The sequence below is a fragment of the Aythya ferina genome, assembly GCF_964211825.1.
Source record: "Aythya ferina genome assembly, chromosome: 1".
NCBI classification, from domain to species: domain Eukaryota; kingdom Metazoa; phylum Chordata; class Aves; order Anseriformes; family Anatidae; genus Aythya; species Aythya ferina.
Genome location: NC_140296.1, coordinates 168,043,177 through 168,070,572, shown reverse-complemented (window position 1 = coordinate 168,070,572; position 27,396 = coordinate 168,043,177). Strand labels below are relative to the sequence as shown.

The 27,396-nt window shown below is 36.6% G+C and overlaps 1 protein-coding gene across 1 annotated transcript in view; it reads left to right on the top strand.

The window, feature by feature from the left end:
- Window positions 1–27,396, top strand: part of TRHDE (thyrotropin releasing hormone degrading enzyme) — a 205,050-nt gene that overhangs the window by 158,679 nt on the left and 18,975 nt on the right. The window contains exons 11-15 of the mRNA XM_084514641.1: window positions 2,566–2,699; window positions 2,799–2,854; window positions 16,960–17,107; window positions 19,104–19,201; window positions 19,743–19,850. Of these exons, the coding sequence (XP_084370767.1) occupies window positions 2,566–2,699; window positions 2,799–2,854; window positions 16,960–17,107; window positions 19,104–19,201; window positions 19,743–19,850 (544 nt within the window). The remainder of the gene's footprint in view (window positions 1–2,565; window positions 2,700–2,798; window positions 2,855–16,959; window positions 17,108–19,103; window positions 19,202–19,742; window positions 19,851–27,396) is intronic.

The window sequence follows — 27,396 nt, the reverse complement described above, 5'->3', positions numbered from 1 at the left end:
TCAGCTATGGTGGCATTTAAGAACTAGTTTGCAGAAGAAAAAACATGAGCAGAAAGCAGTGCTACATTAACACAGCAGGTTCTACTGTGTACAAGCAGTCTCTTTCTGACCCCACAAAACTCCTGAACACCCAGGGAAATTCTAAAAGTTGTTGTTTCCCTCCACAGCCTCTCTTAGCTACAGAAGTGGGTATTTTTTCTGTTGCGTTTAAGAAATCCAAGAAATTGATTCAGTGTATAGCTGAGATTTAGCAGTGACAGGCTGTATTCACAGCACCACACTGAGTAAATTAAATAGGATAGAGTAGATCTAGATTCAAATTCTTTCTCCTCTCCCTGTTTTACAGCAGGTATTTGAACTCAAGCCCTTCTAAGAAAAGTGCTTTTAGCACTATGGTGTAAGTTGTTACAATTTTTTACAGTATGTCTACACATGTTTTTCTTTGAATAAGATAATTGAATGTACACAGGAATCAGACTTAAGTCTTCTCTGTGTAGGCTGGACATGAGCAACAGGTGATTCTGCTTTCAGGGCCAGTGAAAAAACTATTTAAACAGAGAAACAACCTCAGTAGAACAGTCTATTAGAAGTTGCTTAGGACTGAGAAGCACTGTTTAACAAACCTCTGTGGAAGGAAGGAAGTTCGGTGTTAAAATTGTTAAAGTTGTGGGAATTGTTAAAGTTGTGGTAATGCTGGAAATCAGGAGTCTGCATGGCTACAGACTGTAAATTCTGAGCTGGAGAGACATCTTTATGCAATTTGGATGGGATGTAGGTGCCCTTGTACTTCCAGAAGGCTGAGTTTAGCCAGAGCCTGGCATATCTCCTTAATGAGCTGGTCTAGGTCCTCATACAGTTTGATTGCCTCATACCTTTCAGTTTTAACTACCTATGTCTCTCCACCTAACACTTTGCTTACCTTTTTCAAGGCTAGGAATCATGCAGAGTTGTAGGACTTAATTTTGTTTGTTTGTTTGTTTGTTTTTTCTTTCTTTCTTTTTTTTCCTCACATAGTCCTATTTCTGCATATAAAGGACGTGTGGGTACTTAATCAAAGATAACTAATACAGTGGTCTGTATGTTTTTTTTTCTCAATCATTTGCATAATTAGACTGAGTTGTTGGAAGTCAATTAGACAAACCCTAAAAGAACAGTAAAAAAGTAATCGAATAGCCAACAACTGAGTTATTTTAGGCTTAATATTTCTAAGAAGGGTATTTTTAAGAGATTTTAATGATGTCAGAACTACCTAGGTGAGGAGATGACTTTCTTTTCTAATCCTTCAGCTTTTTATCTGAATTCATGTGCATAAAGCAGCTCCATGAATTTAAAGATAAACATATAATTAGGTGTTTTTAGGATTGTATCTCACTGCTTTTTGTATTCTTTGCACCTTAAGACTGCAGTTATTTCTGTGTTTGCTAGAGATATTTAGTCAAGGGAGAAGCATAACTTTTATCTATAGTTCTAGTCATCTATTATTTCCTCAGAAATTACTTTTTTACAAGAAAGGCTGTAAACAAATCCATTTCTCTAGTAAGTCTAGGAACTAGATGGTGTATGTGAATTGTTAAGACCATATTGTTAACTTGTTTTTTTCCATTTGTTACTTTCAAAGAATTCAAGCATACAAAACAATTTCCTGTCGGAATTACATTTAAAACAAATTTGGCATATTTCTTTTTTATTTTTAAAGTACATGAGGAAAGCATTCCTTTCGTCAAGAACATAAACACTGGTTTTATTATAGTAGAAAAAAAATTGCTGAATTTTTAGAGAGCTCTTTCTCATAATCAGTTACGTCAGAATAATTTGCTAAATTGAAGGATTATTCAAGAGACATAGAAGCCTGATGCTTCATTCTATGATGATTCTTCCCATAGTGAAAAAAACATGTGGTTCCGGGTATTTTGTTGTTGGAATCCCTACTTTTGTGAGTAGTGATGGACTGGCTGACTTCTAGCTTGTACAAGTAATGGAATAAATTCATACTTTCAGCCCATAAGTGCTTACTTAAAAAGAGGGGAAAGAGGAAGAATGGGTTAGTTGATACAAGGTTAATTGGTATAGTTCTAGAGAAGAGCTTCTCAGTGGTTAGTAGCTTGGAACTCTATAACTGGAAATACTTTAATTTAAAATCCAATAACAGAAGCTTTATTGACTACATGCAGAAACACTTAAGATTATTTATTTATTTATTTATTTTGAATCACAGGTTGAGTCTTCTCTCTAAAGCAAATCCATTGAATAATAGAATTGTACTTCTATAAAGCTGCTGTAGCAGCGCCAGCGTCAGGGTACCAGACTTAAACGGGCACTTCTTGTATAAATGCTATTAACTGGAAGAAGACTCTTGGAGTTCTTTGTGGATAAAAGGTCTCAGTAGAAGCCTCAGCTGGTATCTCTACATGAAAGAGATAAAGAGAAATATTAATTAACCCCACTGCTTTTGTTAGTCTTTGAATCAATTTTACTACCTTTCTGCAGAAAGAATTTAACAAATACGTTTTTAGATTTTTTTAAATTCAAAACCAAGTCAATTCCTATTTTGTTCTTTGTTTCCAGAACACCACAGAATTCCTGCTTTGGAAGAGGCAAGTTGGTTGCTGGGGAACATCAACCAGACCGGCTACTTTAGAGTTAATTATGATGTTAGGAATTGGAGGCTGCTAATTAATCAACTAGCAAGGAACCATGAGGTAAGTTCCTCTTCTCCAGCCCTAAAATCTGCTTTTATATGTGAACGTTCACTATTTCATCACCCTAAATGGTTCCATTTTTCTGGTTGCTCCTCATAGGTTATCTCTGTCAGTAATCGAGCAGGCTTGATCGATGATGCATTCAATCTAGCCAGGTATGTTTGCCTGAAGATAATTTATCTTCAAATACATTCTTGCAACAACTCATACAATCATTAGCTCAACAGCTGAGAGCATTTTGAAGTTAAATATGTTTTAAACACACTTTAGTTTTCCTCCCCCCCTCCTTTTTTGTATGGTGCATAAACACGGTCTGTAGCACACTCTTGATCAATAATTGCCGTAGGGTATTTCCGAGTCTAGAGAGGTCTGATCAATTTTGCAGCAAGTTTAATTTAACACTTTGGAGGTAAATAATCTTTTTCCACTTTCTTTAATGAAAAAGGAAGGTGTTTTTTTCTTCTTCTGTTTCTCCCTAAAGCACCCATTCTCTCCTCCTCCCTCTCCAACCCCTCCCCCTCCTTTTTTTTTCTAAGAATCCCTTGTGCTGTATTTTATTTGTGATGGAAGGCACCTTCAAGATTCAGATTTTTTTTTTTTTTTTTTTTTTGCCTTGACTTATGCTGTTATATCATTTTTCCAATATCCTTTTCTTGTAGTCTGCTAGAACAGACTCTTTTTTCTGCATGACGTTTTTCACACAGAATGTAAAGTCAGAGTTCTGTTGACCATTTCTGGAATTTATACAGCTTTTTGTGTTTTATTATGACCAGAGTTATGTAATTAACATGTATAGTGCTGGTTAGGTAATGCCTTCTTTATGAATTGAGACAATGAAATCATTCCTGTTTTGAAGTCGATACATCCGATATGTTGGTCGTCAAAGTGAAGAATGAGAAGAAAGTAGTGGAACTTTTCAAATTTTGAGATTGTTGAGGTCCCTGGGAACACTGCATCAGTAAAACACTATGATGTCAAAGGCTGTGTGAAAAGAATTCCTGATGTTACTGGCTTTTCCATTTGCTAGTGTATTTATAGGCATATTTGAGCAGGGGCTTGCAAGAATTGGCAGTACTGAGGTACATTTCACTAGAAATGGTCACCAGAGATTTTTGAGATTCAGGCACAATGTCACGCAGAAATTATGGCTCAGTGATTTTCCAGCTTCACTGCAGTAAAAAACAGTTTTGTGCCCTACCACTCTGTTCCTGCTGCCTGTGCTAGCCTGAATATATGACATAAACTAGTGATTAGTCCTTACTTAATAGCCCGGAGATGTAGTAGAGAAGGAGGTATGACAGGGAGAGAAAGAGACCCCTTTTGCTTTTTGCACTGCCTTTCATTCTTGCCTTGTATCCTCTTCCCATTGGCAACGTTACAGAGTTATAAATAGGTTATCATTTCAGTGACCCAGGTAGTCCTTGGCTAGTAGAATACTGCAGAATATTCTGAAATACCTAGACTGTTGAAAGAACTAATGCATGTTCAGTCAGGTAACAGTCTGTTCCTTTTTTTTTTTTTTTTTTTTTTTTGCAACTCAGAGCTGCTTTATGTCTAATAAAACTGAAATAATTTGCAGTTATGCAAAATCAGTATGTGGCTTTCTTCTTCATGAACTGAATGCAGTCATATGTGGCTTGGCTTTACAGAAAATCTAGGCACTGAAAAAACCTGTTTCTTAAGCTGATTCCTGTAGGTAGGTGTTTTTCTTCTCAGTCAGTACTGAGCTCTAGGATGTATTCTTCATAAAGCATAACGGCAAGGTCTTGATTAAAGGCCCAACCTGCATAGTCTGGCCAAGTTTTTCTACCAAAAAAAACACCAGACATTAGATAAGAAACATGTTTTCATACATACTTTCCAAAGCTGTTTTATGGATATTGGATCCTGCTGCTTTTTCACAGGTAACTATGCCGGAACACTGGAAGTTTTTTGCAAAATTTCATGTTGTAAAAACTTAACTTTCTTCTGTTAATGATGAATTGCAGTGGATGGCTACTGCATTTGTTACTCATACACCGTGGAAAAAGTAGTTGAGCTAAATATTTACACTATAGACCCATTTGTATATGTAGATATTGCATAAGCAGAAATATTCTTCTAGCAGGGATGCACAGATAGGTTCCTGCTTCTTTTAAACCTCTGACTCCTGTTAGTAGTACTGCCTTACAAGCAGGTCTGTGTGTGACAGATTTGGTTGAAGGAGGGATCTAGAGAAGTAGAAACACATATTTGCAAATAGTTAAAAAATACAGTTAGTATTCAAAGAGTAGCAATAGGATATGTGGATTTGCCTAAAAGTGGCAGATAGTAGAGTATACTGTTCTTAATCCTTTCTTTTTTTTTTTTTTTTTTTTTTTTACTTCATCTATCATCTTTCTAAAGAAATAATAATAAAAACAAAAAGTAACTATACTTGAGTATAGTTATGTTTAAGATACTCTAATTGGCTGGCTAGCTGTATGGTACCTTTCTAAGAAGTGTTTGGCATTTTTTTTCATTTCCTCTCTCCCAGGCAAAGACAGACCAAGGACAGACCTACTTTTTTCTCTGCTCCTTACCATGAGCAGGACTAGAGAAGCATTGAGAGTCTGTTAGAAGAGTTTTGGGGCAGACCTTGAGAGCAGAGCACCTGAACTTCTGGGAGTATGAAAGTGCATGTGAAAACTCTTGTGGGGACAAGCAGTGGAGAGTCGCACGCTGATGCTGCAGTACAGCACAGCAGCTCTGCTGTGACAGATGCACAGCAGCATCCCAAAAACAAGCTCTGAGGGCTATCAAAATGACACAGAGCCTTTCAGTTTCCTCAAAAAGTCCATGTTCAAAAGGCCACCATTAGCCTAAAGGCAGCCTAGCTTTCCCCTCTTGGCTGCAAAGCACAGTTCATAAAATCATTTTGCTTTTTGTCAGAGCAGTACCATTCTTCGGATGTTACTAGTCTTGTGGATGTAGTGGTGATTCTATCTTATGTCCAAGGCACAGAATGCATTTCTCCCTCCCAGTATAATGTTACATGGTGGGGAGATTAAAAACAGGCAATTGTCTCTGACTGCTACATGAGAAAAAGTGAGTAACCGTATTGACCTATCACAGAGGTAGTAATTGGTAGTTTAGACTGACTTCAGAGAAGACTGGCTGTTTTAAAGGGTAATTGTGTCCTCTGATGTGGTCCCTAGTGGTACTGATAGGTTATCATCTTGTCTACCACTATAAATGTATGTACATGAGTTGAGAGAGAGAACTGTGGAATATATACTTTCATTTTAACACCTACGTATTATTTTCAGTAATAAAATAATGCATAAATGAAAACATAACTTCTTAAATCCACACTTGTCCTTTTAAAAACAATTTCCAACATAAGCAGTTCTTGTTACTGTATTAAATAGACCATATTTCTTCAAAACACCCCATCCTTCATAGAGATTTCTGAAGTACTCCCTAGTGTGTTGTTGAACTTGATACAGATAATGTCCATTCCACAGCAGAAAGGTTTGACTCAGTTCTTCCAGTGTCCTAATATGGTAAGTCTTGATATGATATTCCTATACATTAATGCTAATTGATTTTGTTTATGAAACAAGTACAGATCTTATTTTTAGTAAAATTTAATAACAATGACTATGGAGAAATCTGAAAGAATATTATTTATTTTGGAGATTTTATTCTTTCAAAATGTTTGCTATCCTTTTTATTGTCCAGTATAATGATTTCTCTAAAATAAACATAAATGAATCGTTACCTCCAAGGAATATATTAAGCTCTATAATTTCCTAAACTTTTGCCCATTTTATATGTAAATATATTCCTTCTTCTTTCTTGGTGCATTTTGGTTCCATAAAATTAATCAAGCAGGGTTGAGCAGAATAATAACAATAAAAGAAAGCAGCGGTTTGCCCACTGTGTTTGAATTCTCGCAAGCTTGTTTGTTTTTCAGACTTTTAAACAAAATTCTGTTCTCGTCTGTAGTACGTGCATACACTCTGCAGATCCAGAGTGCTGTAGCCTTGGCAGTAACATAGCTTACGGAAATACGTTCCCAAAATTCTTGAGCAAGAACAGAATCTTGGTGCTCTCTCTTCCCTGCTTCTTGAAGATCCTTTATCTATTTAGAATGTTTTGTAAAGGATTTCAGAACAATTTGAAACTAAGTTGATTGTAGCAAATGGAATGTATTGATGGTAGACTGATAAAGAGAAGATGAATGGAACTGTGTATCTCTTCTAAGCTTTAATAAAGGTAGTTCAGAGAGCTCCAATAAACAGTGTCACAGGAAATAAGAAAGATCCTACGGTTTCTTGAGAGTGTGAATAATGTTGTCAGCTTCTCATGTCTTTCTCATTCCTTGGGGTAGGGTGTTAGCGAATATGTGAGGTGGAATGCTTCACACTTTACTTTAGGTGTCCCAAAGGTAGACTTGTACATCTGAGCTTGTCACCTTGCATGGCACTGACAGATAATGGAGACAAATAACACTCAGAACCTCTCAAAGGCACATAACATGGGATAAGATAAATTACCCTCTTGAGGTTAGCAGTCTTGTGTCTAGTTCTAGTTCCCTAATTCTTCCTTGCTGGACTCTAAATCTTCATATTCAACACCACTCGTTAAACATGTTGAATTAATCCAATATTATGTCAAAGAAATACATCTGGTTTGTACTCAGTGTTAATCAGTATTGAATCAGATGATTAGATGTGATTGTGGATACTTATTTTACTCTCATCTAAAATAGTTATTGCTGTTCTGGAAGAATCCCTTTTGTCTCTTGAACACTAATGTATATCTAATACCCCTTGTTTCTGCCTCTGCCATAGGCACTTACTGTGTTAAGGTGATAGGTGCTTGGTCTGCATGCCAGTTTCTCAGAAACAAGGTTTTGATGCCGACATTCTTCCTTGCTGTTGATCATTATCTTGCCTTCTGTTCTACCATGAAGAGTCTGTGGTGGAGTTCTTTGGGTGCTCAGATTTTCGTGACTGTTCCCTTTTGAGTCACAGGCCTAACGACAGCGTGGAACATGCCAAGACTAAACTCATTGGTTACACATTAACAAAGGCCAAAGACAATATCTGACAATAGGTTTTGCATATTTCCCCACCGTATTTCTTAACTGGATTAATGAGAAGTCATAGAATCATTAAGGTTGGAAAAGACCTTCAAGATCACTTAGTCCAACTGTCCACCTACTGCTAATATTGGAATATCGCCTACCAAACCATGTCCCTAAGTACCACATCTACCCTTTCCTTAGACACTCCCAGGCATGGTGACTCCACCACTTCCCTGGGCAACCTGTTCCAATGCTAAATACCCTTTCTGAGAAGAAAAATTTCCCAATATCTATTCTATAACCTTCTCTGGCACCAAGGTCAGGCTGACAGACCTGTAGGTGCCCTGGTTTCTCCTTATGAGCTTTCTTATCGATGGGTGTCACACTAGCAAGTTTCCAGTCATCAGGGACATCTCTAGTTGACCAGGACTGTTGACAGAAGGTGGAAAGCAGCTCTGCAATCATGTCTGGCAGCTGAAGTGGTATTCTTAAATAATTATTCTTCTCCAGGGATGCTTCTGTGTCCACATAAGTCTTTGTTGCTTCTTCGTGGCATTCAGTTCTGTGAGCCTGCTTTGGAAACCAGAGAATAGGAGAGAAAGTCTGGAATGCAGTGAAAAACATAGCTCAGTATCTCTATCACTCTGACAGTGACTCCATCTTTGAGGAAGTGGGTGGGAGAATTAGTAGATCTGAGTGAAGACTGTTCTTATGGGCAGCATAGGAAACAGCCTGGCTATTTTGCAGTGCTGTCTGTTTCCTGTCACAGATTAGGGGAGAGAAGAAGCTGTAGTCTCTACAGATTAAGATTTTTCTTAGGACAGTAAAACCTGTGCCTGTAGACTTCACAAACACAGACAGCTATGTCAGAAATAAGCAAAGACAAAAGCATACCTTCAGAATTATCTGTGAACTAAGCAGCTTCCTTCTTCAGATAGCTTTCATGAAAGTTCCTCTCTTTCAGAATTTTATTCAGCAGGCCAAAATCAGGAGTCTGATGCAGGTATGTGATGAGTTATAGTAAGTGTTTTCCTTCCTCTAATGAGTTCTTGACTCGCTTCTTTCCAAGTTCTGAGTTCTGCTAACTCTAGAAAGCCAAAGTCTGAGGATAAGGGAAAAGGCAGTGTCAACCTACCTTTTGATACATAAATTCAGATTCTTTCCCTGCTCTTAGTAGATTTTTTATGTCCAGAATGTTCTCTCAGCACCAGTGCATCCCTGAAATGTGTTGTACAATTTGCTTCACTGCTCTTAACTACACAACAGAATCAGACACAAATGATACATGACTTCGATAGCAAAATTTTTCTCATGCTTACTGTCAAGAGTCACTTTGATTCTTCTTTTATGAACATATGCAAACATAAGCTGAAATGTATATCTCCATGTAAAGCAGATATCAAGGCTGTGATATGTCACAGAACATATGGACTGACATACAGCATATGGAATGAATGATGGCTACCTTAAAATATTTGTGGCTTTCTATTTCCTTTAAAAAAGGCACAGCTGCTATGGCCCATTGAGAGAGTATTTATGTCAAAGAAAATACAACAACTCTTGTAGGAAGCAGTATCTAAATCAATTGCTTGTGCGTTGAACCACCACCACAATTTGTGACAGTGAAAAAGAGTTTCTGTGGCATCTGCTGAAACAATTTTGTTGAGGCCTCATTTATTAAAATAGTAAATCTATACCACTATTAATCAAGCATGATATAAACTGTTGATCTAATACTCAGTCCATTAACTAGTACTCAGAGGCACTAATTAAGGGAGCTGCTTAACATATCTGTTTTTTGTATATGTTGAATTATCAGCAAATGCTACCAGGAGTAATAATGAGGGTTGGGGTTAAACTGCACACTTTATTCATTTAAATGGACACTATATGACTGTTGGGTTTATGAATAAGCCAAGTCAAATAAGGTCAACAACCCTGGATATGGCTGCTGAAATTCGGAAACATTTTGAAGTACAGCAATTAGGCCAGATGAGAACTCTCGCTGTTGTTGCTACTTATTATCTAGACCCAACATTTTAAATGGGGCCTTGAATACCTTGACTTTTCCTGACATTACAATGAACAAGACTTCGAGTAATACAATCAATTGTAACATGGAACCAATTATCTTAGATATGTTGGAAGACTTCAAATGCTACAATAAATGAAATCTTAACCTCTGGAGAAGGAAAACTACAATGAACATCACTTCAGCTCCATGGTTTAATTCTGATATGCCCATATTTGCACCAGCAACTTCAAGAAAATAAATCCTCATATTTATCAGTAATAATTTTGGATATTATATGGAAGCATAAAAGTTAGAGGTTTAATTGCAGGATAACCAGAGTTGTGAGTCCCACTGGCCAGCAATTGCTTCAGTGTAAATGGTGGTAATCCCCCTGCTGTTTTTTGGCATCAATACTGTCAGTGGTTCAAATAGGGTTATTGATCTTTGCTACCAAAATTTGGCTTTTGATGTCGAGAAATAAGATCAGCTAATAGTTAGAGAAATGATGTTGCTGCAAGTAGCTGAATTGTCAGGTGTTTTTGCCTGAATGTCAATACTCTACACCTGGGGTTTAAAGAATAAGGAGAAGGTTGGTTTGGGTTTGTTGTTGTTTTGGGGGCTTTTTTTGGAAAGGAAAGGAGAGGAGAGGAGAGGAAAAAGGAAAGGAAAGGAAAGGAAAGGAAAGGAGATATGAAAAAGTATAGTGCTTAATAATAAACTCAATTCTGAGTTTGCTCAAACATACTCTTGTAGACATCATTGCTCATTGAAAACTTAAGGAGTAGAAGGGCTGTTTCATTCTGCCCCTCCCAAAAAATCATCACAAAAGAAAATAGATAATACTTTTAATAACTGAATCATGTGAAATTGACCCCTACTAGCTCCCTGAAATACATTCAGATTTCACCAGTTAATTTAAGTGAGTGACTCAGTTTGGCAAAATCAAAATCAAAATCAGTTTGGCAATAATGAAAAACATGACATTACCCAACTTCATTACCCAATTTAATCTTAATTTTAAACACTAATATCATTCCTTTTCATCTTGCACTCTTCATCTGTTTTAGTTCCTTTTTTTTTTTTTTTTTCTCTGTGGGAAAGAAGAGGAAAGGAGAGCTACTAAACCCAGTTTAAGGAAAATTTTTGTTGTATTTTTGCAACTGCCAGTTTTTAAAGGTTTGGGTGGTTTTTTTTTTTTTTTCCCTTTTTTAAAAGAGGTGATTAATTAAAATTAACATTAGCCTTTGCTTATTTGGCAAGTCTAAATCTATGCAAGATAATTTAAACCATGTGATTACTCTGATAATTGCAATGAATTTGAACTGTTCTATGAAGGATGCTTAAAATGCTCTTGTGTGAAGCTAAATGTCACTTGAAGAGTCCTCAGATATTTTGCATGTAAGAAAACATAATAATAAGCATGCTTCACTTAAAACTGTCATACTCTGAATCCTTTGATGTTGGAGAGGTTGAATGCTGATTAAATTTAGCACTTAAAATGGGCTTGTTAGCCAAATGGTCCTGTTATACTTATGAAAATGCAGATGTACATTCCTGTACTAGTTATGTGGAAGTCTACAGCTGTTACAAATAATAATACCTCCATTAAGTCACTCTGGATGCCTTAGAAAAGCAGAGTCTTTATCTGGACCTAGGTCAGCCCAACTTTGAGAGTGGAAGATGAGGTAGATCAGGCTTTTACACTCAAGTTCCCTGAGACTTTGTTACAGATTTCTCATTATGAGAAAGCATTATTTTTCCGTCTTTCTTTCCTGAATATGAATGGCAGGTATCTTAAGTTTTTAATCTTTGAATTTCCAGACTTGTAGAAGTGAGACGTTTCTTCTCAGAAAGAGCAGTCATGCATTGGAACAGGTTGCCCAGGGAAGTGGTGGAATCACCATCCCTGGGAGTGGTCAAGGAAAGGTTGGACCTGGTGTTTAGGGACGTGGTTTAGTGGATGACATTTGTAGTAGGGTGATGGTAGGACCAGATGATCTTGAAGGTCTTTTTCAACCCTAATGATTCTATGATTCTAAGTGGAAGGTGACATACATGACTTCAGGAGTTTACTTACCTGTTGCTTGAGTTGCCTTGCTGAAAGCTTGTTTTCTGTGTCTGGGTTCAACATATCGGATTTGCTACAGCATTGCTGTTAAAGCAATGTGGGAAAATATATCCTGAATACATCAACAGGGGCCCTAGTCCTCAGTACTTCCAGAAGAAATGAGTAGGGTTAGAAAAAGCCAAATACAGTTAAGTTTCTCTGTGACTTAGTCTAATTCACACACTTAACCATAAAGGTAAAAGAATGAGTCAATGCATAAGAATCCAACTTATTTTAAACTGTGGGATAAGCTCATTAACTTTGTGGGTTAATGAGTATATCTAATTATTCATATATTGTGCATGCACAGAAACAGAACTCATGTTAATCTGAATTGCATATCTATGTTTTGAAGAGCTGCTTTACCCCCTTTGAAATTACCCAAACAGAAAGCTAGTCATGCTTTACACATTTCATAGGAAACAGACGATGCAGTGTGAGTTTTAAATCAGTGGCAAGTAAATCACCTCATTTCCATTGTTTCAACAATGTCTATCAGTTTGCTGCCAGTGTGGATTTTCTAATTTTGATTTAAACACATGACTTATAATGACTTTGTTGGGTGGTGGGACTAAGGGATTTATGGTGCACTTGTATATAGGACTCTCATCACTGTATGGCAACCCTGTCATTTTTGTGACAGAGTCTGTTTGACTTGTGCTGGATTTATGATAGAAATAATTCAGAACAGAGTAATAATTTTCCCTTGGCAATTACACTACCATTTGGTACTTTGTCCCTAAGGGGAAAATGAATGTGCTGGGATCTGTCCATAAGTTCTGTGGCTCAGTGTAAAGAACAAATCAAGGTCAGAATGCAGCTGAATACACACTGATGTTTCATAATATAATCTAGATCTCTAGCTTTTATCTGACTCATTAACAGCTCATGTAATTTAAAGATTATTTTTGATTGGTGTGGGATTTTTAGTGGGAATTCTTTGCGAGGGATATTTCATTGCCACATTCAGTACTTTCTGCTCATTGCCTCTTTTCTTTATAGCAACGGCAACTGTAGCAGTTTCTTTGGTGTAAGCAGAATACTAGCTTGTTAAAGGGTTGGTGCTTATGATATTATATAATGTCCTACTCCACTTTATATATATATTACTTTTGAGAGGTCTTTATCTGCCTCTGCCCTTATCATAAAAATGGGGAATAACCTTTTCACCACATTTTGTCAGCAGCCTCTTTAAACATGAAAAACCTGCTGGGCCAGGATGTTTGTCTAGAGATAATTTGTCTAGTAACTAAAACAAATCTCTTTACTTGCCTGTGTTCTTTTTCTCCCATTTAGTTCAGCAGGTGACTGAAATCCAGGAACACAGATGATAAAATGAACCTTATGTTTTGCCATGTTTCTTACTGATGTTAAAGTTCTCATGTGTTAACAGTGGCTACAGAGAGATTGACATAATGGTAAACAGAAGAATAAGAACGATTATATAGAAAGTAATAAAACAGCCATGGTTCTCAAATGTAATCATTTTGATTAAATTTTCTTTTTGTAGACGTGTTCTTTTAAAAAGCTCAGTATGAAGGAGAGATTGCTTGTACAGACTCTTTTCTAAGCATGGGTTCATTTCTATGTGACCAGTGATGCCAGTAAAAAACCTCTAATCTAAAATAAAGACCCCAGCTTTTTATATTTTATAATGAAGCTGCATAAATATCATTTAATTTTAGGATATGTACATGGATCTGCTAGTACTCTTCCATGAATACGTACTGGGAGAAGGGCTAGAATTAGAATATTATTACCATGCCTGTGGGAAGAGGAGTACTGAAATTATAATGCTCCTATGATATTCATTCCTAGATGCCTACAAGTCAGACAAATTTCTGTCAGAAATGGCATTGATATGAATCTACACTGGTTAGGGAATGTACTAAGTGAGTTCTTAAGGTTGCTTTCAATCATTTCATTCTAGGTGCTGTATGTGAAGTTTTGTAAAGTCTTTAACCTGCACTTGAGAAATGCTTAACCTGAAGATTGCTTTTCATTCAGCCACTGTTTATAAATCAACAGCGGTTGGATTGCTTATTTTATATGCTGCATACTTTCCATGGCTATCCCAGATTCCTGTGCAGAATTTTGGTTGCAGATATGTTCTTGCTAAGATTCTCAGATGGCTGCTTGATACATACTGGGAGAAACAATATGATTGTCTCAGACCAGTCATAAGATGTGTCATCACAATGTTTTTGTAGTATTTATGTTTGTTACATGGTTTTGGTATAGCTTATAATCAGTTATTCCCTGAGTGACAGACAATATTTCAGTTTTCCTCTGAGATGGCTAGGCAGGAGGAGAACCTCATCTCTTAGCCCGAGCTCTGGCATATTTGGACTTTTGCAGACAATATCTGATGGTATTTTTTGCTGAACTTTAAAGATAGCAATATGATTGATAGCCAAAAAGACACAAGGAAAAAAAGGATTTCTGTAACTGACCTTCCAGTGTCATTGTTGGAAAAGACTGATAAATCAAGCTGCATGTGTGGAATATGTACAAAGCTTAACTTAGTTTATTTTCTGCATACCTTTGAGTAAGTAATAGCAGACAATTTTATGACAGTGAAATTATCTTTTTTTCCCTTGTTGGGAAAGTTGCTGCTGTTTCTTATAATTGTAATCTACAAGGACCTCCTTTCATCCCTGACCCAGCCCTCAGGATTGATTCTGTTGATCTGAGGAGTGGATTTCAGTGATATCATGTGTAAGTGTTCTTTAGGAGTCAAATACAGAAATTAAGGAAGTTCAGGAGGAAACAAGAATAGCTCAGTCTTTGCCATAACTTGATAAATTTGGAAGTTAGAAACAGTGAGGTGATGCGAGCAGCAGTTTCCATCGTGAACAGGATGAGTAGCATCACAAAGAATCACAATTATAAAAGTGATTAGGAAGGCCAAAGCTCATGAATAAGTAAAAGATCTCTTTGAGTTAATTTCTTACGTTTCTTTATGAAGAAGTTAAACTTAAAGCAAAAATAAATCTGGTTGTTTTGCAGTGATGATTCCTCTTATGTGCTTAGTATAGAGAGACTTATTTTAAATATGATACTAAATGTCCATTAGCACAGCCACAATAAACATTCATCTGTTTATTCCTTAAGCAGCATGTTCCTAGAGCCATTCCTCTTGTTCCTCGCTCCACACTTTCTCAAGGTAATCAAATTATCAGTAGCTATAATAACAAAATGCGTAATTACATATATGCAACTTTAAGCTAGTTTATCTATTTGTGAACATTTTTCCCAAGGTATTTCTATCTGCAGTCGATCCAGCTTGCTTCTGGCTCCATTTTCTATAGTTATACAAAGTAATAAGACCTAGGATTCACCTTGATGATATTCTGCTGATTCAGAAATAACAAAGGCCTATAAAAACAAAATAATTCCTCTCACTTTCTCTAACTTCACACTCATTGAACTCTGTCCACTACCCACTCTGACAGCTCCATTCTTATTTCACATCTGCTCAGTTCCTGAGCGACTCGGTGAACTCCCCAAGTGATCTTATTTTTCCTGCTTGAGTCTGTGCTGCAACTGGACCTGAGAACAGCCTTGCTGACAAAATGGGGACAAAGATGGTATGAAGCATACCCAAGAGTGGGTAATCACGAGGACAGGGGATAGATCATTTTGAAAATTGATACATGAACTCACATCTTTCCCAAGAATTCAAAGGGAAAAGGACATAATCCGTCTGAGAAAGCAAGAATCACAATGACTTGCATGGAAGTGGTGCAGTTTGCAAGGAAACTGTGGATTTGAGCCATACCAAAAAGAGCAGTCTATTTCAAAGATTTTAGCTTGGTAGTTCTTTTATGCTGTTACAGCTGAGATCAGGATTTATCTAATCATAGTTTATTTCTATAATAATCTATATGTTTCTATAATAATTCTTTGTTTGCTGTACTAAGCATTCGAAGTATGCATCTTTTTCCCTGGGCAGTGATAGAAATTAAGGGGACCATTGGCAACCAACAATGACAACAATAGTCTGTGAAGATATATTATACTGTAGCCTATGTTAATTTGAAGCTGGTGGAATCCAACTTCCTGATTTTAAGTGTTTAATGAAACAAAATCATTATCTTCTGTCTAGGCAGGTAGAAAACTCCTCTGGGATTTAAACACATGTATCAGGAGAAGAATAGATCGGTGTGTTTCTGGCAAGTTCACACCCACAGGGTTACACTTTGTGTCTGCAACCTGTATAGTTAAGAAAAAACGCTGTTTTGAAAAAGAAAATGTGTGTAAATCCTAAAACTTGATGTTTCCAGTACTTAGTTCTAAAAAGCAGCTTCCAAATGCTTGTGTCTGTATTGCACTTTACTTGTAAAGCTATTTGTTTTAAAAACCTTCTTGAAACCCTGCTGAACTCTTCCTTGCAGGGAGAGGTGTTTTCTTCCAGTAAAAGAATAGGACAAAATTCTAGCAGATTGATTTATAAACATTTGGAAAAACATAGCTTATATGGAAAGTGCTGAAACATTCTTAACAAAAACAATGTCATTGGATACTATTTTAGTTTAATAAAGTAAATTATTCCAAAATGGCTAGAAGACAAAGCAGCTATGAAGGAGAAAGGAGAACGGAAGAAAACTATGAAGCTAAAGGATGCTTTTTCACTATTAGATCTTCCCACTTGCCTCTGGCCAGTTGAAATGTTCTCTGAAACAAAATGCCTTGGGTTGTTGATTTTATGCAGATTGCTTTCTTTCTTATATATTAGCAAAACAACACCTTCCTTTTTTTTTTTTTTTTTTTTTTTTCAATATAAAGTCAGTTACTTCATCATTCGTATATTTTATTGCTACTAGAATCTATATAAATTAGGGATACTTTGTCTAGTTTACTTTCATGTGTGTTCATGCCTTCCTTCATCCAGTTGGTATGCTCGCATGAGAGACTGTGTTGCTGTTTTTTATAAGATTGACTTTTATGTCATTACAGTGTGATGAGTTTATCATGTTTTTCTGCCTTTTAATTTCATTTGGAAAAAAAAAAAAAGGAAGTCATTTTTGCCTTATCATGTATCTCCTGCAAAATCAATTTAATACTAACTTCGTTTATTGTGCAGAGCTGGTTATTTGCCTCAGAATATTCCTTTGGAGATTATCAGATACCTTTCAGAGGAGAAGGATTTTCTGCCTTGGCATGCTGCCAGCCGAGCTCTTTATCCTCTAGATAAATTACTGGACCGCACAGAAAGCTACAACATCTTCAACGTAAGAGATATATAGTCCCTCTACCTCTCCCACTCCCTTTCCCTCTCTCTCTTCATGTCCCCCTCTTTCTCTCTCTCCTTCCCTTTGCCTACCCCCTTTTATTGCCAACAGTTGAACTATTCCCAAGTTAGATACTGCAAGTGGCCTAGTGTTACTATCGTTCTTCCTAATTGTTCTTTATTTAAACAGCAATTGTCAAGCTTTGGTTCATTTGCATTTGAACAGTGATAACTGTTTTTGAGACCTATGTGAGTAGTGGAAAGAATGGTAATTATTCCTTCTATAAAATATAATAACAAATAAAGTATTTCAACAAAGTATTCCACTTAAAAGAGCCAAAGTAAGCTATTTGAAGATTATCTCTTTTGAGGAGCTACACAGCTATACGTAGATTGATGCCCAAGCTTAGCAAGGACACCAAATGCAGGCATAACTTAACAGGATGCACACAACTGAAGAAAAGATTTGTAGTCATTATTTCATCCAAAGAGCCATGGTGAATTCAGTGCAGTCACCTTAATTAACAAGGATTAGATCACCATTGAATCAGAAGCCCATTCATAATTGGGTCCAAAGGGACAGTGGTAGCAACTAGAAGTAGGTAATTAAGATAGACATGACAAACATTTTACCTGGAAAAAATCTAGCTATGCTGAAGCATGCTTAATGAAGTACACAGGATTTGACTGCAGCCAGTGACAAGCTCTTTTTGTTTATTTGTTTGTTTTTTGTTTGTTTTGACTCACAGTGTAGTTTATGTATTCTACGTATTTTGAATGGACAGCATACAGTAATTTTGTGTAATTTGGTAGACATTCAAAAGAAGGAACTCTCTACATCCAGAAATGTTTAGATGTGCTTTATTTTTGTTCTTGAACATGTGTTTGTTTGTGTGTGTGTGTGTCCAGACACACACGCTCAGAAAGCAGGAAGCTAGAGATGACTGGGTGTATGTATATATGTATATATGTATAAATGATGTTGAAATAAATTGTGGTTTTAGTCTGTTAACTGCACAGAAAAATTCTTACCAGACTGCCATTGCTATTTCACTTTTAAACATGGCTGTGTAAGGAAAAGACAATTTTAATAAATAAAAACAGTAAAATTCACAGCTGGGTTGTGTTTTATCGCTTCAGACGAGAGCTTTGAAAGCAGGGGTGATAGCAGAGGAAATAAAAAGTCTTTTTAGTCACAGAATAACATATCTGCTAGAGAAAGCTGCAGTATGAATCTCCTTTTGTCCTAACATCATATATACATACCCATGCATCCATAATAATAAAATAGATGCTATTCTATGCAGTTCTTTATATTTCAGTTCTCTTTTTCAAATTGGTGAATTCCACTGGCAGAACATTATGCTGAATACAATGACAGTTGTTTTCTTCACAACTGGTCAGGATATGGAAATATGTCTCCAGTGTAGAAAGTAAAAGTAAGCTAAAATACATCTTGTGCTGGCTTTGTTATTTAAGCACACCAACAACCTGAACTTAAAATATAGTGTTATTAAATGTACAAAGCTCATTTGCAGCCACATTGTTCAGTATTCTGAAGTCAATTGACTGTATCTGTGTAATATTTTTGCCCTGGTTATGGCCATTATAACAATTTTCTTTTAAAAATGAACATGCACGATGTAGTCAAGAATAGCCATTGAGCTGTTGACAGTCTTGCAACTTTCCAACCATGTATTGTAAGTTCAAAATAGCATATTAGAAACTCTTTTTAAATTGCTAGGTATTATAAAAATAAATCAGCTAATATGAGGCATCTGATCAAGTAGCTGTTCTGCAAATTACATCTGAATGTAGCAATGAACAGAGATTATATGTGGACATGTTACTTTGCTAATTGCAAATCAGAATCTTTGTAAGTGGGAAATCATTTAGGGATAAAAAGGAGAGGCAAAACCTCAATAGGCAATAGTATTTTACGTTTGAACCAAAAATCAAAAATAAATGTTAACACTGAATATTCTTTTCTCCCTCAGGAGTATATTTTAAGACAAGTTGCATCAATGTATCTCAAGCTTGGATGGCCAACGAATAATTTAAACAAATCGCTTGTTCAAGCATCCTACCAACATGAGTACTGTTATATTTGTAACATTCTTTCTTCCCTTTTTGTAACATCCTTCTTCCCTTCCTTTCTATGCAAGATATGGTTGTAATAATGCACTCTCCTAAAATCTGGTGTGATCGTTAGCATGTCATACTTTCCTAGCTCTCTCTTCCATCTAGTTTTCTTTTTTGGGTTAGAGGGAGAGCAGCAAGATACTATGAGATTAATTCTGTCTTTCTGAGTTTAAAGTACATGATTTGCTATGCTTTAAATTAATATTAGTCTACACTAGATATTTAAGAAATTGGACTCTTGACCACAGAGGTCTGGAAGTGTAAATAAAAGCTGGGTTTGGTCCATGGCTTTTCTTTCGCTGTTGCAGCAGCTGTAGGCATGTAGTGGACACTGAGATTTGTGTAGTTGGATTATCTTTGATATGTTAACCAAATATCAGCTGCTGCCATTGTTACAAGAAATGCATTTTTGTAAATATTCTAACATATTTACTAATGGGGTCTTACTGTTTTTTTGTTTTGTTTTGTTTTGTTTTTTCTTTTAATTCGGGCAGAGAGTTGCGTCGGGAAGTCATCATGTTGGCCTGCAGCTTTGGTAACAAACATTGTCACCAGCAGGCTGCAACGTTAATCTCCGATTGGATTTCTAGCAATAGAAACCGGTAAGTAGAACAGAAATGTGCATTTCCCTTTCTCCTAGTCAGAGACAATGTAGCTGGCATCCTCATACTTTTGAGACCCCCCACAGTGCCAACTCTGCAGCATGGTATGGGGGGAAAACATCAACACCCGTTATTTAAAAATGGCTGTGGGGCTTCAGAATAAAGGATTTAACTTTGAATGTATGAATGGGTGCAGGGGACAACAATGTAGCCTCTGCTCACTCCTGATAACCTGCTGTCCAATAATGATATGCTAGAGGGCAAGAAGATTGGTTTTAAGGAGGAGTTTAAAGGAAGAAAGATGAAAGTACACAGCATCAGCAGACAAACACCTAACCTGCATCTGGGCCAGAGAGCAGAAGGTGCTAAGTGATAGAAAAAGTGAGAGAGGTTACAGGAAGAATGACTGAGGAGCAAGAAAGGAGATGGAGCAATATATTTTAGGGAAATATTATGTAGGTCTTACAAGTGAAGACTTGGAAGTTAAGCGTGGTTCAGGAATACATGGAAATGCTCATGTAAGGTTTCACAGAGGGGGGTGAAAATGCTAATGTGTCAAGCATTAGCAGTAATGTACTGGTTTGACAGCAAATTTTAAAGTTAGGCTGTCCTGATATAGGGTTACTCAGATGTGGCAAGGGCACACAGGCCATCGACAGTGTATGAAATTTATCTTTTAAATGCAAGCAACTAGGAAATGTTAAATTATTAAAGATAAAAGTATTTGTGTAGTAATCAATAGGCAATGAGATAAGTACAGCCTACAGGACAAGCCCATGACTTCTTGAGAAAGACTGATTTTTTTTTCATGATGTGGAATGTGAGTATGGTAGTATTTGTGTAAAAACATCACACGATATTTTGATTTAAGTAAAATATTTGACTTTCATATAACAGAGGAAAAGAGAATAGGAAAATTCTGTTCTCTTTCAGTCCCAGTCTCATATTAGCTCTTCAAAAGGATCACATCTCTATAGACAGACATGCAGGATTTATCAAAGACATCTTGGCCAATAAGATGTTTATTTCCAATTAAAATATATCTGTCTGTCTGTCTTCATAATATTTGAAAATCCTTTTCATATATACTCAGTTACGTACGTAAGTACCTAAGTGTTTTTTTTTAAAAACCACCCATGAACTGAGCGTTGCTGGAAATTACATTTCTGTATGACTTTGAAACTTCTGAAAAAATGTTGAAAATATGACTATGTACCTTTAAACAGGATGTGTGGGGTTTAGGATTTTCCAATGTACGTGTACATTAGTTCTAATAGTCAGCAGCAACAATCAGCATAAAACTATTCAAAGAGGAAATTACAGAGAAAGAATTATTGGGAACAATCTGAAGAAGTAATTTGCTTAGATATTCATTTGCAAAATTAGTTAATCAAGCCTAGCACCATCTATTAGAATGCACAGCAGTAGATTATTCAGTGTTAAAAAGCTGTCACCCTGAAAAGCTTTCTCCTACCCTGTATCTACATCCCTTCCAATGGGATTGAAGAAGGAGGCATAAGGAAAAATAAAAAAAAAATATATATAAAAATGCTTATTGCTTTACTAACAATAGCAAGAAAGGAAAGGAATACATTTAAGGAGCCATCTGAAGATTCATCTTAGCTTTTCTATGGGACCATTCTTGGGAGCACAAGATTGTAGCTGCCAGCATATGACGAGTATTATGATAAAAGCATCACAGCAGGGCAGAGGAAGAGAATAGCTAGTAAGTTAAAGCAGTACATTTCTCCAAAGAAACAGCACAGTTCTGAAAAATAGCTGCAACAAATAATGTAATTACAAAATATGGATTGACAGTCAGCAGATAAATAGAGGTACTACTTGCAAAGAAGACAGAAACATGTTTTTATTTATTTATTTAGATTATAGGATTTGTTCTGTTCCCCACCCAAGAATTTACCAATTGCTGTTCTCACAGCAGTTTCACGTACTGAATATAACTAACAAACGAGTAGACTCATTTCATATGTAGTTATATTCAAAACATTGCAGAGGCTAGTAGTAGCAGCAGCTTAGCAGACATAAAATCAGCTTATATTTTACAGTTAAAACATTTGTAGGGGTCTGTCAGTGCTCTCTCATGAATGTTCAGATTCCTGCAGCAACTGAGGTACCACATATGACCTTTGCTCACTTTAAATTGACCTGAAAATCAGGGTCTGTTATTCCTGCTTCTCCACCAAGCAAATGATGATGATTACACAATAAGGATTGAATTACATGATGTTTGAGTCATGTCTTTTTCTCCTTTAGCACTTCAGAGACAACAGCTAGCTGAAGTACAAAGGGCAAACAGATAACAAGATACATGTAGAGAGCACATCCAAAGGTGCCATTTTGTCTTCTTTGGGATCACTAAAATATTTTACTCAGTTTGATGGCCCTAACAGCTGCTTGGGAATTCACTGAAAACAGACACCTCAGAATCTGCAGGAATCCCTCAGAGCTTGTTTCCTCACAAAGAAGGGTAAACTTGTTCTGCTTATTTTTCCCCTCTGGCAGTGCCTGGAGAGAAAAACAGACAGGTACAGAAAATACTTGTATCCCTGCCTATCCTATTGATAAGGAGTGGGAACTTTATCAAGTAGAGTTGTATCTGCTGAAAACTACCCTAAAAGTTCTTGTAGAAACAGAAAAAGGATATTGACAGATGAGCCACCAAGCACAAAGTCAGAGTCCCAGAGAGTGTGGAGATCTTCAAGGAAAGAGTGTCTCTACCTGTGTGGTTCTGTTTCTTCTTGAAATCTGAGATTTGCAGTGTTTGTGAATGGCTGTCCTTCTGGGAATCAAGTAGTACTCTCTCCAGCAAGAAATGTTGGAGAGGTTTTGTGTAAAAGGGAAGCTGGAGGTATTTTTAATGTCATGATACTTTTTTATACAGGCATAACTTGAGTTTGATTATGAAAACAAAAGTAAAGGCTAATTTGCAACCTTTCCACCCATTTCCACCCCCAAAAAAAACTTATTCGGTGAAATAAGGTGTTTCATACAATGAGATAATTCACAGCCAGTGCATGTTGGAGGGATCACAAATTTTACAAAGCAGTAGACCCCAACAAATGAGACTAGAGAATTAGGCTTGTGTCCCAAGATCCTAATCAATACAAAATTAGGGTAGTTTTAAATTAATACCACATAAATGCACAGGCTGTAAATCATGTAAAGGTCGTTGACTCTCTGGCAGTTACTGCAGTCAAACTTTAAGCATGCCTAGTTAATAATGCTGTAGAAATGCTAAAATCCATACCTTTTTGACATATTTTTGATCTGTAGCTTTTTAGAAGTTCTTTTGAAATTGTTCTCTATTTCACTTGCAGCATTTAATTATGGATAGAGGGTTAGGTAATAAACAAATAAAGTAATGTCTAACTGTTTTACCAGCATATGTCTACAGTTGCTGTGGTTCCTAGTAATTTAGTCTGGTAGGTCCAGAAATTAATTACCATCTACTCTTCACTGTAGGGTATTGAAATAATCATAATAATCAGTTACAGTTTGTACTTTGTAATTACACGTTCTTTACCGTGCAAATAATTTACCACTGTTCATGCAGTAAAATAGTGGTCATTTTTAGCACAAAGCCAGAGGTCCTCTTTGTGTTTCCAGCACTACTTGGAAAAAAGCCATTAGATTTCCAACTGTAGCGCTTCAGATTTTTTTTAAGGAATTAGTAAGGAAAAATGATCTGCAATATTAGCCTCCATGCACTAAAGTGGAAGTTGACATAGAGACATGAAGGCTTGAATTTCAAGAGAGTTAGGTGTTGCAATGCCGTGTTTTCAGATACCTGGCTCACTGGGCAGAATCAGATGCTTGGAGTTACACTTCCTACAAGGAGATATGGAAGCTTCTAAATAAGCTTGGTGGCAGCCTGTATGCGGAGTGAAGAGCCTCTTAACATGGCACTGTGGAGAGGGAGAGAGCCCTGTTAGGGTCCAGCACTAATATGTAAATTGCTATCACAGAGTTAGGGATTCTTACAAAAAACACCTTCAAAAGTGTCACTAAAGCAGTAAAAGCTCTGCTCCCTTGCTTCCTTGGTTTTCAAACAGGGGATGCTCCTTGACCCCTTTTTAAGCAGTTATTCTGTGATTAGGTTGTAACTGAGACTGCTGTAGAGCCTCAGTGTAATACTTCAGTCTCATGCGTGCCACATGCAGACCACTCTCATCACCTTTCTCTGAGGTGTCTGGGACTGGCTTAAGACACACTGCCCTCCTCTAGTTCTAGTTCTAGTTCTGCCACTGAGATTTATCTCATTAGCAAGAGAAATAATTCTGCTCTTCAGCCTAAAGATGAGAGCATTCATCTGAGAGAGGGAGGCTTGAGCACCTGAAATACCAGGATTACTTATTACATAAAGGGTTTTAGGTGGTATTGCTAAATACACGCAGGATAAACATGAAGATTGGACAAGGAATGTAACTCTAAAAAAAATTGGCTCTAAAAGGAGCAAACTGAACATATAACATCACCTAAGTAGCTCTAAGAGGACAAGGCATCTTTTTGCATCAGTGTAGGAATAGATACAGTATTTTAATCCTTACAGTTGTTAAAAAAGATTTGATTATTTCTTTCAGCTGAAAATCTGAGATCATAATAAAAGTATTGGTTAATTCTTTTTATTCACTGAATTTAAATCCTTTTGCTCTTTTAAAATGGTTGGTGGCTTTGAAACAATTTGCTTGAGAGTCTGCATTGTCTTCTGACTTGATATGAAGGCAAAAAAATTTTTTGCTCTATTAATTTGGGGTATATGCCATTCCTGTACTGAAGCAATGGAAACTCTTGAAGCTTCCATATGCATGTTTAGAAAATATAAGCCTAGCACAAAACATACAAGCACAGTGAAATTTTACTCGTAGTTTGAGAATGTAAAGTGAATGGAATTCAGTCAACAGCAGAATGCTACACAAGAGAAGCTACTGTTGGCTGAAAATTGAGATGTTTGCTTCTACCTTCGTTTAACAGGGCTCATCCCTGTGAAGCTCTTTCATGTGAGAAGAAATAAATTATTCACACTCCTTAGGTATAACAGTATTGTGGTTCAGCCTAAAAAATTAACAAAATTACCATACAATGCTTGCCTGAGCTTGAGACTCATCCTTGTTAACCCCTTTTAACCACTGCATATCTGTTCTGAAAGAAAAACATATTTCTAAGAGGATTAGCATTTTCAGACTTTCTGCCTTGGCTAGACAGAGTAAATGCGTATTTCTGAGGTTCAGGAAGGAGAGCTGCAATCTGTAAACTCCTGGCAGGAGGTATCGTAACAATGGTTAACATGCTAATACTCAGCATGATGGCCCAAAGCATAACATATCCACAGACACAAGCATGTTTTTGCAAACCTCTCTGTGGGTCACAGGCATGATTTTCTCCCAGCTGTTGTTACCATCCATCAGCTACAGGTTGCCACAAACACATTTCTGCTGGCAAAACGGACTGTGGATGTATGCTCGCTTGAGGCAATGTTAGACAGGTTAGCGTGAATACATGAACATGTGAGAAAGCTGCTCTGAACTGAGATGGCTGATTTTGCCTTCAGCAGATAAAGGCATCCTTGTATTTTTGTTCTGTTTGTAGTGCTGTGGTGATGCTATTCTTTTGCTAATGGGGAGCAACGAGCAGTGGGAGATGATAGTATTGCTTCAGACTGAATTACATAGTGGTGTTTCTCTAAGACAGTACTGAAGCCATTGGAAGGCCCCTAGCTATTCAGAGCTACTTTGGTTTGCTCATATTTTTTCTTTATAAATATAACCATTGATGTTTATTGGTTGCTGTCTTTTAAATAGAAACAAATTATCTTAATTAATTCATTGCATCTCAATCCCTAAATCCCCCTAGGAAACTTCTAGTAAATGCACTTGATTGATATTTAGTAATCTAGTAGGTATCTAGTAAATGCACTTGATTGACTTCATGTCACCTCAGGGCAATTTTAGTGTAAATGTTTTTTTTTTTTTTTAATTATTATTATTTTTACTATTATTCTTCTGCCACAGATTGATCAGTTATGTTTACTTAGAATACTGCCTTGCAGATATCATCAATGGGAAGATCCAATATTTTACCCCCCCAGCCTTGCATAAATCGAAGGTTGCATTCTGATGTCTCCTATACAGTTGATAACTATCTGCTAATCCTTAATCAAGAGAGTTACGCTTACTGTATTATTTCATAAGCAGAGTTAATGTTCAATACTTAGCTGCTTTCTTAATACTTTTTTTCTTTTCCTTTGCACTTCTAAGTGTACTCCCCCCACCCTCCCTTTTTTTTTTTCCAATGAAAGCAATACTTAGATGAATAGATTATGTTTGCAGCAGAATGCAAACTGTTATGCAGGATTAGACTGAAGTCAGCATCTATTTGGTGTTCCATGGGTCAGCTAAAGGTTACATTCTTCTGTCTGTTCAGTGCGGAGAAGGAGAGACAGCCAGAAAATCCTGAATGCAAATCCAGATATTTCAAATCTGTTCTGATCTCTAGTCATCTGGTTTGTTCTGAGGACTTTTGAGGTGCTAAGTTGGAGTCAGAGATATGGAAGGAGAATATGCCATGAATTTTCCCATTCTATCTGTGAATTTCAAGTCCAAACACACTTGTGTGTCTTTTTGCACTACAGATAAACCATTTTTATTTACTAAAAAATAAATCACGGTCTTGGCTGATTGCATCATAGTAGTCAATTACTTTATTTAATCTTTTTAAATGTAATGATATGAATATGGGCTTTTCCAGTGGTTCCCATCTGCCAGTTCAAAGATTTATGTTAAACACTGCTTTGGCTGTTAGGAAGAGTATTTAATTCTTTACCTGTTTTAAGAAAGGTGTAAATAATGAAGTAAAATGGCTTCCCTGAAATAATTTGAACAAAGACAGAAGTAACCAAGAAGCCTAATTTGAGAATGCTAAATCCCCATACTTGCTGTGCAGAATTTCTATTTACTCTGCAAGGGACAATGGATTCACGTTAATCCAGCTGCCTAAATTGGCAGTCTGCTTACTTGGATGGACCTTTAACTACTCAATGGAAATGCCACCAGGAAAAAACAAATTGCACTGCTGGAGCTGCTGTAACATAGCTATAAATGAAACTATCCATAGATCTGAGGGAGTGGTAAATAACACAAATTACGAGTCATTAATTGAGATCAATTTCCCTGAAGTTGGGTTTAAGTGATAGAAAATCAAATGTTTTTCCAAACAAAGCATTTTCTCTTTCCTTTTCCTCCTCTCTTATTTCTCTCTCTAATTATTTGAGATATGTGATTTCATTGCTTTGTTTCGCATGTGTACATTAGTGCTACAGTCATGCAACAACTTGGAAGTGTACCTAAGTTTAACTGCTTACATAAAGATTTGTGGGAATGTGGCCAACAAATTAATTATTTTTGTTAGTTGCTTGGAAGAGGGACTAGCTTCTTTTTCACGGGTTTGATGCCCATGAGTTATTTTTGGATATCATTAGCAGAATATATGAAAAAAAAATAAAATATTTTTTTTCCACACATGAATGTCT